Source organism: Polyodon spathula, chromosome 6, assembly GCF_017654505.1.
Source record: "Polyodon spathula isolate WHYD16114869_AA chromosome 6, ASM1765450v1, whole genome shotgun sequence".
Taxonomy (NCBI): domain Eukaryota; kingdom Metazoa; phylum Chordata; class Actinopteri; order Acipenseriformes; family Polyodontidae; genus Polyodon; species Polyodon spathula.
The window spans coordinates 36353784-36369110 of NC_054539.1; the positions used below are offsets into that span (position 1 = coordinate 36353784).

The following is a 15327-nucleotide window of genomic DNA, read 5'->3' on the forward strand; positions in this document are numbered from 1 at the left end:
TAAAGAAGATCCTGGAGTGCAATGAATTCCCCAAGAAGCTCACTAGTAAGGAGAAAGCAGCTTGGAACAGTTTTGTCGCAGTGGTTCGGGGCTTCCTGGGCAATCACAAGGCCGAAAACTACGTGGAGCTGGTTGAGACTGGTGAAGAATTACGGCACAATGGGCTGTTGGATGTCCCTCAAAGTCCATATTCTTGATACTCTTCTTGATAAATTCAAGGAGAACATGGGAGCGTACTCGGAGGAGCAAGGCGAGCGCTTCCACCAGGATATACTGGACTTTGAACCCTGCTACCAAGGACAGTATAACGAGAACATGATGGAAGACTACATTTGGGAGCTGATTCGTGAAAGTGATTTACAGTATAATCGTAAATCTCAAAAAACTACTCATTTCTAAATCTTTTGTAGTCATTTTTGTATTACTTTAGTATAAATACATGTTAATTTGGATTCAGATGTTGAATAGTCATACATATCTGACTTTATGTGAACGAAAAGACACAAATTTGCCCATTTTCTCATTGGAAATAGGTACATTTCAAAATACACTATGTAACACAATTTTTGTTCCTGGGTAGTAAGTGTTATTTCCTAATTGCTTATGCCTCAAAAGTATAGAAAATGGCTATTATTCCCCACAAACTTTGCTTTTGTGACCAGGACAGTGATATTTCAAAATATCACTATTTCCAATGAGAAAACAGGCAAATATGTGTCTTTTCGTTCACATAAAGTCAGAAAAAAACAACATATGAATCCAAATTAACATGTATTTATACTAACAAAAATGACTACAAAAGATTTAGAAGCGAGTAGTTTTTCGAGATTTACGATTATACTGTAAATACTTACTACCCAGGAACAAAAAAAAATAAATAAAAATTGTTACACGGTGTTATCATCAAGTGTCTGGATACCCAGGAGACACAAGAATAAATGTTACCCGGTGCTTTCACAAATACCTGTCTGGGTTTTTTTTTTTTCTTAATTTCATGTAATTTCCTATCACTAGCAAAGAGGTGTGATTAAGTGATTATATGATCAGATGATTAATCAATCAATCAATAGAAAGTGTCAAGATTAAAACCTCTAAAGTAAAAATTGCAAAGCGGATTACAGCTACCAATCCAAACAGAGTAAGGATATTAAGTACAAGCTATCAAAAACAGAATATCAGAACTTGTGTTGGTTTGGATAACTATCAATTGTTTATGCTTTAGTAGCTCATCTACAGTACACATTTATAAATTAGTCCAAAAGCAAAGACAAATAAATATACCAGGCTATATTTCCACTCTTTTCGAAGCTTTTGGCAGACAAACACATTTTGCAAATGGTTCTGTTTTTGATTCCTTTATTCTGTTACAAAAATGAGTGTATGAAGAAAATATTGGGCAAGTTACACTAAAATCATGTATTGAAGGAAATAGTACAAGTTAATTCTGATTTGCACAGCAGAGAAAATTGCTTAATCCTTTCGGAGTGGAATAGTATCTTCCTTGATGCCGTCCTTTGTAACAATGCAGATTCGGAGTGCATCACCAGTGTAGACATCTCTTTCAGCAGCAGAAATAAAGACATCCTTGACCAGCTGAACTGCCTTTTCTTGGGACAGAGGCAAATGCTCTACATTCTCCATGTTCTTAAACCCAATCTAAAGCGAAAAAAGCAATTCTTAATATAATAAAGTGCACAAAACTACCAGTATATAGCAATAATGTTACTAACAAACTTCAAAATTACAAAAAAGAGCAGTAAGAACAGTGAATCCACCACAATAGCTATAAGAAATATAAAAATTAGGAATAGAAATGCCATTTCTTTTTTAAAAAGTCATGCTTCTGATAACATGTCTGCAGTGGTCTGTTAGACTGGAAGTACACTAAGAGCTGCACGTTCAGACAGCAGAGATGCAAAATTTTGTCAGGATTTGCAGCACAATTGAAGTTGGTGCAACTTTATTTAAATTTTATTTAACCAGTCATTATGTGTTTTGCATGCTAGAGAGTGCTACATGGCTAGAAAACTAGATAGACACATGTTATAGCTGTGAGATTGGTACAAAAAATAAATCATTTAAATATCAGTACTTGTTTTAATTGAATTTGATTGACCTGGATCAAAGTGGGCGTGTGTTAGCTAAATTTGTATTTATTACGTAATGTGTATTATGTTCTTTGTTATTTAAACTATAGTGCAATGATACCGCTGCAAGTATTGATTACAATAACAGTATCAGCAATACCCTTACACAGAATATCATACTTAATTTAAACAGATTTGTAAACTACCAATTCAAATTATAACACTTGATACAAGTTTTTAAAAAAAAGTACAGATGCTATTTATTTTTCATCCTGTTCTCAACAATGATAAAACCATCAGCCTGTATTTAACACTCTCTTCGCATCATGGCTTCTTTTGGCATTTGTAACTAACCAATAAATTAAATTTTTAGCAAATTACATACATATTAAATAGATACATTATTGCTAGTGCAACTGCTAAGTCCACATCAAGAAATAAATAATTGACCTTAACATCTTTAATCACAGTTTACTTGATCACAATGCACATGCTGTAAAATAGTGTAGTCTAAGGACAGTCCACAAGATTTGCTATATCAAAAAAAGATATATACAAACAAATCAAGAGATACATTTTTGTGAACCCACACATTGACGAGGTTTTGTAATTGCACATTGGCCAATGCAAAATAACTAGAAATGCATTGGCTAATGTATGCATCTGTTTGAGTCGGGGTGAAAGGTCGTTGATCACTTACAGTTTACATATTCTTACATGACAGAAACATTTACAACTCTCCTTCCCCCACGTTCCCAACTTGTGACTTCAAAGTTCTTCAGGTTTATCACTGATCCATTCTCATAAAGCAATAGGCTGAATAGAACTCGTTAGACATACCTTGTGGTCATTGTAGCACATCAGTCCTTTACAGTCTTTTAATAAAGTCTTTCAGTTTCCTTTTTTGCAGCCAATTTAGTGCAGGAATATCAAACCTGTTTACAATCCTGTCATTGGGCCCATGGCCATTTACGTCAGTTTACAACGCACATGCTCAGTTAACTGTATAAAATCACCTCTATACAGTAAAACAGGAATAAACACTTGCACTACTACATTTAAACATGGTCAATTTAATGAGGCAGCATTGGTAATGACTTTAGATTGTGAACTTTTATACAACTAAGCAGGATATACAGCCGAGTGCTTCATTTAGGTTCCGGAATGTAGAAAACAAGGTTTTGTTTTGTATATCCCAATGTGCTCAGCCAAAGACAACATACTCAGTCAGCTCTTAATTCTCAAACATGATTTGAATGCTAGAATTTAGGCTACTTACCTTTGGTATATACATTAGTAGTGAGGATTTGCTACCTACCTTCCAGGCATTTCAAGAATGGTCTTATTCGGTAGAGGTTTATTCTAATAATTATATATATATTATATATATATATATATATATATATATATATATATATATATATATATATATATATATATATATATATATATATATATATATATATATATATATATATATATATATATATTATATATATATATATATATATATATATATATATATATATATATATATACACACACTACCTAATGTTTTAAATAGACTGACTACCCCAAACTATCACACAGTAGGCCTATATTTAAAATCAGAAAGTATTTATTAAACCGCCTTATACTCAAGTAGGTAATGGAACTAATGCAATTTCTTGTCAACGTATTTTGTTTTATCTGGAAGTTCTACAAGAGCACAACCATATCTGTCATCTAAGCACTTGATATTTGCCACCAGTATGGTTAACCAGGTTATGTTGCATTGATGCAAATTAAGTGGTACGAAATTATCCTCGACAGAGATTTTGGTAACAAATCATACACACCTATAAAGATAGTTATTTAAAAATAAAAAATAAATAACAAAAGTAACATGTGCCACATTATCACTGAATCCTGCATTGTATGACCTTGTAAATTATAAGCAGGACCTCGATTTTGAATTTTAACCGATAAAACACTCCTGATAAAAAAAAAAAAAAAACGAAATAGGTGGATAGTCACTAAACACCGGAAAAACTGTGGAAATGGCTAATCAATTCACGTTAAGTTTATGCTTTTCCCATTAGAAAATAAAACCTACTACAAAAATAATAATAAATACATTTCCCAGGAAGCACCTCTACAGTCCAATAAGGGTTTTAGAAAAAATAAACAAGTGAAACTTCTCGTTTATCTATAGTTCCCGTCTGCTTACCCTTTCCCGTTTGAGTCTTTATTGTGTGCTTAATTCAGCACTTAGAAATGCTACTGTTAGTTAGTAGTCACCACTGCAGGGCAACACATTGAAATTCCATTTGCTTGTCTCGTGCTTCTTTGCTTTGCTGTGCACTGGGCGTCACAATAAGCTTTTATTAAAAGCCAGTTTTTTGTTTTTTTTTTATCCCCGTGAATATTCTCTTTGTCACTTTCTCCGTGATTTTGAACGCATTGACGGTGACTTCTCTGTGATTTACGTCCAAATTTTCTGTGACAAACACCTAGCCCAAACCATGATCCTTTACAGCCGATATAAATCGATAACGGAAAATTGCATTATCATCCAACACTACTGTATATGTATGAGTATCGCAAGCAGCATTAATTACGAGTACATAAATGTGTATTTTTATTTAAATTATAAAAACATGATTATTGTTCTAGATAACTTATTTTTAAACTACATGTGAATGTGTTATTACATTTATATGGATTACCTGTAAAATAATAGGATTTTCAATCAACTATAAACTAGTAGCTATGGTGACAGTCACCAGTAAATTATGCAAATTAGTACTATTGAAGGTTCGCACTTTATTCAGTAATGTGTTCTGAACCTTTGAAGGTCAAAATGTGCCCTTTGTTACAGCCCTACAACGACTCAAGGCATACGGCTCTGGAATTTTTGAAAACTATGAAACAGTTCTTGAGTGACTACAAGATCTCAATCCAATAGAAATGCCTTTGACCAATCTGAGAAAAGCAGCAGCAAGCACTGTGTACGCAACTTGTCTGCGCTGAAGGACAGAATGGTCCTAGATTTAACCTACTGGTTAAGAATTACCATAAACGTCTGAAAGCTACAATAGCAAATGGAAAACCAAAGCAGGGGTGCCAATACTTCTGCCATGAATTATACATTATATATATGTGGTATAATGTGGTAAAAGTTTATTAAAAATTCTTGTCCTTAATTGGTTACCTTGAATTTGTAGGGTGCCAATACTTTTGTCTGCAACTGTATGTTAGGTAAGATTTACTGGAATTATATTATTAGCACAATGTACTTTAAAATCAAGGCTCTAATCTAGTGTATCTGTACCTGGCTACAATAAGAATCTTGACCAACAGTAGACACTATACCTGGTTGTCGAGGAGGGGCTGCAGCATGGCACTTGCAGAGCCTCCTGCTTTGTAAGTATCTCTCTGGTATGATCCAACTGGATCAAAACTGTACACTGCTCCCTTTCCTGGTGAGAAAACAATCAATTAATAGTTGAAAGTAAATATTAAAAAAAAAAAAAAAAAAAAAACAGAAGGCTATTGCTTAGTTATTATTTAGGGAAACTTTTTTTTGAAAGTCAACGTCACATAGCAGCCTCCTTTTATGCAAGAGAAGCCTCATACCAATACTGTGTTGCCTTTTGTGTTTCTCTTGTTTAAAAAAATAATAATAAAAAATACTTTACAAATGAACAAACTTAAATACATCACCTACAAAAATGTTCTATTTTTTTTAAAAATTGAAACAAATACTCTAATATTTCAGCTCAGCTGAAATACAAAAAGTATACATTTGCATCATATCACAGTAAAAAAACAAAAACAAAAACACTGTTGGTCAAGAGAAACCTGGTAACCCACCAAATAACCTATTAAGGAAAGAAAAAAACTTCTGTAAAGCAGAATGTGTGTTATGTATTTCAAATGTCATGTATTTATTGTTTATGTGTTGGTTTCTTGTGCAAGATGTATTTTGAATACAATCACTAACTTTTTATTAGTTACTAATTTACAACTAATTGACAGCAATGGAATGCTGCAAGTTTTGTTGGACTAACTATAATCTCCAAAAGATATTCTGTAGAAATAAGTGATACATACCTTCTTCATCTAGACCCCCAATGATGTTGTAAACGTAGTAAGGGAAGAATCGTCGCGAGTACAGGATGGTGGATAGCATAGCTGCTATTGCACCGCTCGTCATTGTCTTGTTATTCGAGTGCTTATACATCTGAAACCACAAAAGGACAAGTGAAGCTTTTAGTAATTTATCTTTGAACCCAGAAAGTAGGATTGCAAGCTTTATAAAATAATGATGAATAAATACTTTATTACTTGCAACTTTTTTTGCATAATACAGGGTCCCACCCTAGTCCATTGAAAATAAATGGTCATTCTCTCAAACGAAACATAACTCAAAGAAATACTTCAGACTGGGTGAACATCTTTTTGTAAACTGTAGATAAACAAGAGGTTTTTTGTCTTCTATCGTTCGGAAACATGTTTCTTCGACACTGGTGCCTGCCTCTGCTGTGTTCTTTTAAAAAAGGTGCAGGGTCTACTCAGAGCTCTTTGAAATTAAAATTGAGTGCTAGCGTATATTTTATGTTTCACACTTATTCTACCACAACACGTCTTGTACACTAGGTATTCAGTACATGTTTTATTTCGATGCAATACAACCGATACAGGTACTCCGCCAGTGCACAGCGGCACTGATAGAGTGGTGCTACATATAGCAATTTGGTAGTGGTTTTAATTCAAAAACTATTGTTTAATAATAGGCATTATACAAATGAAAAGATTGAATTTTACAAGCAAGAGACATTTAATGTGTGATTTATAGTATTCACACTCACTGTCAAATGGTTACTGTTAACAGAGAAGAAGAAAACAATCTGACCTCGCATGAATGTCACCTGACGAACCTTCGAAGGGTTAGCTTCCTACGAATTCCTGGCTAGCGAACAAACCTTTGAACAGAGCCCTACTTTAGTGTAAATGCTGATTTTGTTTATTTTGTTAAGGATCATGTTTTCTGATAACTCAGCATACAACTATTCAATACTATCTGAAGACAGCCAATTGTAGTCCTCGTTTTTTTATTTACATTTTTTTTTATTTATTTTATTTAGTTTATACACTGATGGGTAAAAAACATCCTTCTGTACAGTTATGTTGCCTTGCTCTTAAATAAGTTAAATACCATCTCCACATTTTCCACGCTTGAAACATTAAAAAATTAGGTTATTTCTTATGAAAAGAGGACCTCCGAGGGTTTTCAGTGCAAACTATTTTTTTTTTTTGCACATTCATTTGAATGAAATAGAATGACATAGCAGATTTAAATAGTGAAATTACAAATGCAGATATTTCATGCTATTCATAAAATGTTAAGTCTCCAAAATGTTTCTTATGACTAAATCTAATTCACTAACCTTAAGTTTAAATGTTTAGAAAATTAACTAGTGTTAATCTAAATGACTAGTGTTGGGGCACTTTGGCACCATTTTGATATACCCAGGTATATTCTCAGTAATTGATCTTCAGTCTAGAATTTATCAGGTGTATAACGTTAAAATTTAAATGCGAGCAGCACCATCATGCCAACTACCTTGGATGTAGGTCAAAACACCCACCAGATGGTTCACTTAAGCAAAAAACAAACCAAAAAAAACCCATCCACAAATAACATTTACAAAAAGCGGTTAGCGTTGTTGTTTACTATTCAAATGAGAACCAAGTTTCAATCAGCCTATCAGTGTGTCTTTACTGCTTTTCTGTGACCTACTATGCAGTAGGGGTGGGGCCAAAGCTATTGCTGAAATATTTTCATTTGGGTTGCTAAAATCTAGTTTTCAGCATTGGAGGTAAAATAGTAGAAATGGACGACAGAAAAAGCAAAGTATATTTTGGCTAATGATAGTTTCAAGATATTTCCCAAGGAAACTGTACATGCAGATTGAGGCAATTGTTTTGCATATTTTAATGTGTCAGGAGAAAATACGATCGATCACTATGTAGCTTCAGATTCACAACAGAAGGCTACTAGAGTCTGCTGAACAGAACGTAAAATAAACAGCTTTCAGAAACCAAACTGGAAAGTAAGACCAGACAAAAGGTATTCCTGTCTGCAAGTTAAATCAGTACTAAAACGATCTAGCACAGCCACCTCGCTTCAACCAGCTGCTTACTTTTTCGCAGTTGGAATTTTGGACCCAAATAGCCACGTTTTCTTTGTTTCGACTAGGTACGAATAAAATAAATTATCGGATGGGACAAATAACACGACAACGAACGTGCTGCACACATTGCCTTTATTAAAGTATGCCAGATGCCCTTGGGTAACCGAGTTTTAGGACTGTTTCTAATCGATTTCCACATCTGTATAACTTAGCAAAGCTTTGCCTTACACTTTCAACCAATTCAGTGGATGCAGATCGTGCAGTCTCATGTATAGGCAAGTCAACTGTAGGGGGCTGCAGCATGCTTGCCTTTAACAAATGACAGCATTATGTTTTAGTAAGGAAGCAAGTACCTCTATTTTTAGAAAATAGTGTTCTGAAACTATTAAGGTTTATTTAATGTTTAAACAGGTCCCCTTCCGTTGTGCTTAACAAAAATATTCCTAATAAACGCTGTTCTCATATTTTCAATAGACACAAACTAGATCTATGCATGAACAATACTGTTTGTATGCAGTCTTACATTTAACAAAGTATCACTTACAGTACCAATGTAGTATGTCACTGTACCAATAATATGAAACCTGTATCGATATCACGGTTCACCAAGCGAACTGAATAATAAGCACACACCTAGATACTACCTCTTTATATTTTATGCTGCCAAGGAAACAATGCTATATTGAAAAATATATCACTGTAATCTTTATTACATACGTAGGTATGTGTAAAATACATTCCTACAATAAACATGCTCCTTGACCCTCATTTAAAAACAAACCATCGCCATTATCACTCTCACTAGAATAAGCATACAACTGTGAAGAAATATTATCACTCACTAGAATAATCATACAACTGTGAAGAAATATTATCACTCTCACTAGAATAATCATACAACTGTGAAGATATAATACATTCAAAATAAAAAAAAAAACGCATGGTCTTTCAACCAAACGACGACTAAAACTTTGGAGTTCAGACCAATAACAGAATTTAAGACATTTTAAATACATGGAAAAAAACACTTGATATAAACTTCACAAAAGCATGATTGGCACAGGTTTATAAACCAGGCCTCCTCAGAGCTGGTCACAAGCGGTGAATGTGTAGTAACCTCCCAGACGTGGATTAGTTTTCATCAAGAAAAGTCAGTGAATTCAAAATGAAATGCGATGTTGTGGCAAGAGAAGGAGCTTTTGTGCATGATTTGTAAACAGTAAACCAGGTGTAAATAACTAATTTAGCTGTACCTTCTTTTCCAAAGGCTAAAATAACCACTCGGTCCTTTGAGTGGTATGTATTTGCATACATATTTTCAAATGCACAGTTCAAAGCATCCATTTAAGAGTCTCCAATTATGTTTTGTATTTTCGCTTGATATCAAGATTGGTTATGTACACCTGTAGTGTTTTACTGAACGGGAGAACGTCACGATAAATCGTACCAATTGTAATATTATATTATGGTTTAGTGTGAAGGCTGGTATTGCTTTGAGGCAAATACCCTGGAAATGCTGGATCAATTCTAACATAACAGTGATATGGTCAATTTGCACGGGAGTACAAATTCACAGGATGCTTGAGTTTGAAAATTTACAGAAGGTCCCAATGTCAATTACCTGACAATTACCTGGGATAAAAAGAAAAGGACAGTTCACACGGGACTAAATTTCACATATGTCTGTAAAAATTACAAAACAACCTTTGTGATTTTTGGTCCCGTGCGAATCGGGTTAAAGTCGTATTTGTGTTCAGTGGGAGAAAAAAAATACAACACAAAATATCAAACACACATGTTGATACGAGTTTTACTATAAACCCACTTTTGTTCTACCATCACCGAGTGCCTGTTACAGTATAGCTGTGTGGTCCAAGCATGGAGAGTCCCTCGGTTTCCCATGTCTATATAATGGGTTCAGATAGTGGGGGTTTCGCTTGTGCATTATTGCTCAAAACAAACTTGATACATACATTATTGTACCCCAATGGAAATTCACAATTTCTAGAAAATTCTCAAAAAAAGTTTTGCTTTTGTGGATGAGGAAAAAATGTTACAAGAAATAAATTAATAGCTAGTTGAGGCATCTTTAGCAATAATAACCTATTTTAAATGATTAGGATATTTGTCAGTGAGCTTTTGGCAAGATTCTTTAGTGATTTTTGACAATTCTTTAATGCAAAATTTTTCCAGTTCATTCCAATTCCGAGGACTTCTCTTGTGCATATCCTTCATCAACTCATACAAAAGATTCTCAATCAGATTTAGATTGGGACTTTGATGAGACCATTCCAGAATATTCATTTTTTTATTCTTTAACCATTCAGAAATAGATCTTGATGTGTGCTTTGGATTGCTGTCGTGTTGGAACGTTCAGTTGCACTTTAAACCAAGTTTTGTAGCAGAAGTTGTTTCAGATGATAGGCCAATATCTTTTGGTATGCTTTGGAATCCATTTTACCATGTAATGGAACTAAATTTCCTGTGCCATTAGAGGAAAAACAGACTCATAGAAGGATATTACTACCTCCATGCTTGGCAGTAGGTATGGTGTTCTTTTTTTTGTACGCTTCACCAGACTTTCACGTAATGACTGTCAGTGTGACAAAATAGCTTCATTTTCTTTCCATCACTCCATAACACCTTTGCCCAGAACTCACATCCATCATTCAAATGCCATTCTGCAAACTTTAACTGATTGTCCTTGTTTACCCAAGAGTGGCTTTTTCCTTGGCCTGCGACCATTGAGACCTTCATCATGCAATACTCGACCTGTGATTGAAATGGAAACCCCAGTCCCACCTGCAGCCAATTCACTTAGAAATTCTTTGGCAGTCAATCTCGGATTGTTATTAACCTTCCTTACAATTCTTCTACTTCTACTTTGTGAAAGATCCTTCTTTCTTCCAGACAGAGGGAGCGTGACGGTACCATCAGTCTTGTACTTCTTGATAATAGAAGCAATATTTGAAATTGGGATACTCAAATGCTTGGAAATGTATCCTTCTCCGGCTTTATGACAATAAATAATATTCTGCCTAAGGTCTTCAGATAGCTCTTTACTTTTTCCCATATTGACTTATTGGTAATGACAGCAATCATTCTATGCCTAACCCTTTCACCTACAATCCCGCATTTTCTAGACTTTTCTAGAATTGGGTTCTGCATCATCATATTGAAATTTCTAGAACCTTGAAGACAATACTACCATAGCATCGAAGGGTATGAAAACTTTTGAATTAGTAATTTCGGAGTTTTATAAAAACATGGCTGAAATAAATAATTGTAGACATCTATTTCTTGTAATTTTGTGCCTCATCCACAAAAGCAAACCTTTTGCTACAAAAGACTTTTCCTAAAACTTCTAAAATTTTAAATCTAAAATTTCTAGAAATTGTAAATTTCCATTGGGGTATGTAAACTTGACTACAACTGTATATTCGAACCCTTACGTTATTCTATGTAAAATGTTCTCTTATGACAGTCAGTTTCTGTGCTATACAGCAAACCAATGTATATGCTTTAAAAGACATCACATTGCTTTTGTACCACTATTAATACACCATGAACTTTAAAAGCACTATAAAATGCTTAAAAATACCTTCAACCGAGCATCAATTATTTTGGTCAATGTCAGACAGTCTCCATGAAATCCACTGCATCCAATTACAGTTCTGTCTGTTCTGTAAAATAATTAAAAAAAAAAAAAAACTGGTAAGATCAAAGACTGACTTGTTACTTAACATACTGCTTTAAAATAAATTGTGTAATAAAGCCAAGTGACGTGCATTATCTTATTGGCTGATTAATTTCTTCAAAGAATGCTATATCACCACTGCAGTGCATTGTATAATTTCTCATGAGGTACTGGGTAGGGATGTTAATAGTTTAAAGCTTACATTATATAAATAAGTGCATTAATCATATGTCTACAATCATTTTTTATTTCCCTATGAAAGAAATTAAACTTGGGTTACCAACATCATAATGCATAGATTTTCATGTGGGGTGACTTTTGTTAATGAAGATGTAGATTTCATTACACAACTTACAGTTTGTAGCATTTAGGGGAGTCTCTGCTGTGAATAGAGTAACCTTCACTCAATCGAGTGTCAGAGGCAACGATAGCAAAGTCTTCACCAGCAACAGCCAGTACAGTCCTTGGAGATTGAGAAAAAAGATCACAATTTCACTTTACTGTATTTGCTTAAATACCAGCAACAAATCTGTTTCAGACAGACAACAAATACATTTTATCCCATGGCTTTTAACAAACAGGTATACTTTCAGTCCTAGTCTTTACCAATATTCAAATTCATTTTTCCCTCTGCTTTCAACAATAATGGTTTCAATTAATTGTTTGTGGCTCTGAGGCTCCTTTTGCATTGTAGTCTACAATAGTAAAATAAAGTGACTAGAGCAAAAAAAAAAAAAAAAAATCTAACTTGCAATATAAGAGGGATCCACTAAACCTTTATTAGCTGCGTGAACAATTTAACAAGAACCATGTGACACCATAAAGATCTCCATGACTTCACAAGGGGCATGATGCTACATTGAAGATGGTCCAATCTACAATTCAGTCTCTCAAAGGATTGATTCGTATTGTTTTAAATAAATTACACGACAGATTTATTCAGACTTGTTCAGTTAACGCAGGAAGGACATCCACAAAGAACGTCTTGTATGAGTGTGATAATTCTTTTTAGAAACACTTGAACAATCACCATATTATTGAAAAGTAAACTAAAGACATGGGAGTAAAGTTCCAATGTTACTTAAAGTATTCATTCTGAGTACTTTATACGTGTTCTTGGAAAAATAAGCGTCGAGGTGCAAAATGAATGCGAGACCATCACTAGAGATGCATTTCGACCAGAACTTACGTAGTCACTTCCGTGTTTCTATAACAATTATCTTCTTACTACACCTCTAATTTAATATGACTCAGACATACAAATACAATTAATAGCTACAGATAAAAAAAAGTAAAAAAAAAAACACTGTACCTTTGTTTGTACAGTACTTTATAAACTGTCAACAAAACTACGGCAATTTCATATACAAAACATTTAAAATTCAAATATTGTAGTAATATACTACTTAAATTCAATTAATTATGCATATGATGAGTTAGTAAAAACGATTATCAAATCCATACACAATTCAGACAGTAACATTCATCAACGAAAGTTATTGATATTTATATTATTAAAAACATACCCTCCGTTAAACGTGTAAGGTGAGAATCTGTGTTCCACAGGTCCACTATAATGATAGTCATTCATCTTTCCATTCTCTCCATAAGTTGCTGCAGACAGCATCTTTTTTACTTTATTTATTTATTAACTTGTGTTTACAAAAACTACAGGAGAAATGATAAGTGCTTTCAGTTTATCTCCAGAAGTCTGCTGTCTCACGGTGATATGGCGCTACTAGTACCGGAATTGTACCAGAACCGGAAATATGTGCTACAAGAACGCAACAACAGATTGTTCCCCCAACGAAAATGGTATTATTACTGTAGCCTGCAGAAATGAATATCCACTAGAAAGTGGCCGGACGACGATTTTTAATGGTTATGTTTAGGGTTAGCTGTTCGGTTATGGTTAGGTTTTAGGGATGGGTTGATTTCGTAGAGTTACCGAGCTCTGGAAGTGAGTCTAGACACTTTCCAGCGGATATTCCTTTACGTTGCAGCCTGCAGCTGCTTGTCATAGCGGAAGTTGAAGTTGTCTCATATATCTACGTAGGGAATGTTTGGGTGCGTTCTTGTAGCATAGATTTCCGCAGTTATGCACAGAATCCTGTTCTGCGAGGGATGTTGCATGACATCACGAAGCTCCACCTTCAAAAATCTGTGCAGATCCAGCACAGCACGGCGCGGCTTTGAAAAGTAGCTGCGGGAGGCTGGCTGGCTGGCTGCGGCTGTGAACCAAAAACAAAGTAGAGACCACGAGTGACCTGCTGCCCATCGTAATTCAAATAGCTACTAAAACTACTGCTGCCACTTTGTAAGTGGAGAGGAACGACATGTTATCTTTATTCAAAGCAGGGTGAACAGCCTTGTCAACGCTATATTAAATAAACGGTAACACTTAAAATGAGTGGCTGTTCATATATAATTCATGATGAATTGCAGACAGAAATAAATGATTAGAATTAGAAGTGTATTCATCATGGATTCCTATTTTAATTGGATTACACACTTATTTAAAAGTATTACTCATATAAATAAATTAATTAATTAATCGATATAAAATAGTAATAGTAAATTAACACCCGCTCCTCCTCTTTTGAACCATCTGGAAGTTGCTTACTTATTACCGGTTCCGTATTCGCGGTGTAGTTGACAAAGCAGCATGTTCTTTTTCTGTGTGTTTTAACTCATATACACGTCATGCTCAATTAATATATTGCTACTATTTAAAAAATAATCGCCCCTTTAAATAAATAAATAAATAATAATACATCTGTATCAGCTTAGCGGTACCCTATATTACCCGCGTGTTTAGCCTCATTTACCCACCTTAGACGCCTTGCTCACTAAATTAAATATCAAAGTATCACTAGATAGTTTATCGTCTTCTCTTTGGAAAAACACTAAGGATTTAGCGATTAAACCATGCTCCACGAACAGCAGCACCCCAAAATGTAGCCCATTATAACCGATATAGAACGCATGGGGGCACGTCTTTTGATGCCCCATTTACCTAACTTAGGGATATCTCTAGATAGGTTATCAAGATTCAGTAAAGTGTGTTGTTTATTAATAATAATAATAATAATAATAATAATAATAATAATAATAATAATTACATGGACAATTGCAGCAATGCATGACCTGTTGTCTGCCCAGTTTGTTTGTTTTGCCTGTCTCATAGGGTCTGTGTGTTATTCTGCGTTTGCACCACTCCAGTAGTTAAATGGGATGGGGTTGAATAAGTGAGTGAATGTGTCCTGCTGCTTTCGCGCTCCCCGTCAGTGGCAGTAAAGGGGGGTACGGGGGGTGCACAGCAGGGTCCTGACTGGTTTAGCTGGGCAACAGCGGGATTGAACGG

The 15327-nt window shown here is 34.6% G+C and overlaps 1 protein-coding gene across 1 annotated transcript; it reads right to left on the minus strand.

Annotated features, from left to right (window-relative positions):
- Nucleotides 1–1339: 1339 nt before the first annotated feature.
- Nucleotides 1340–14024, minus strand: LOC121317155 (proteasome subunit beta type-1-B). The gene is made up of 6 exons (XM_041252801.1): nucleotides 13490–14024; nucleotides 12319–12426; nucleotides 11868–11949; nucleotides 6183–6312; nucleotides 5442–5548; nucleotides 1340–1656 (listed from the first exon to the last, which is right to left on the minus strand). Exons 1-6 carry the CDS (start codon nucleotides 13588–13590, stop codon nucleotides 1471–1473), a joined length of 714 nt encoding a protein of 237 aa, XP_041108735.1. The 5' UTR covers nucleotides 13591–14024; the 3' UTR covers nucleotides 1340–1470.
- Nucleotides 14025–15327: the final 1303 nt, after the last annotated feature.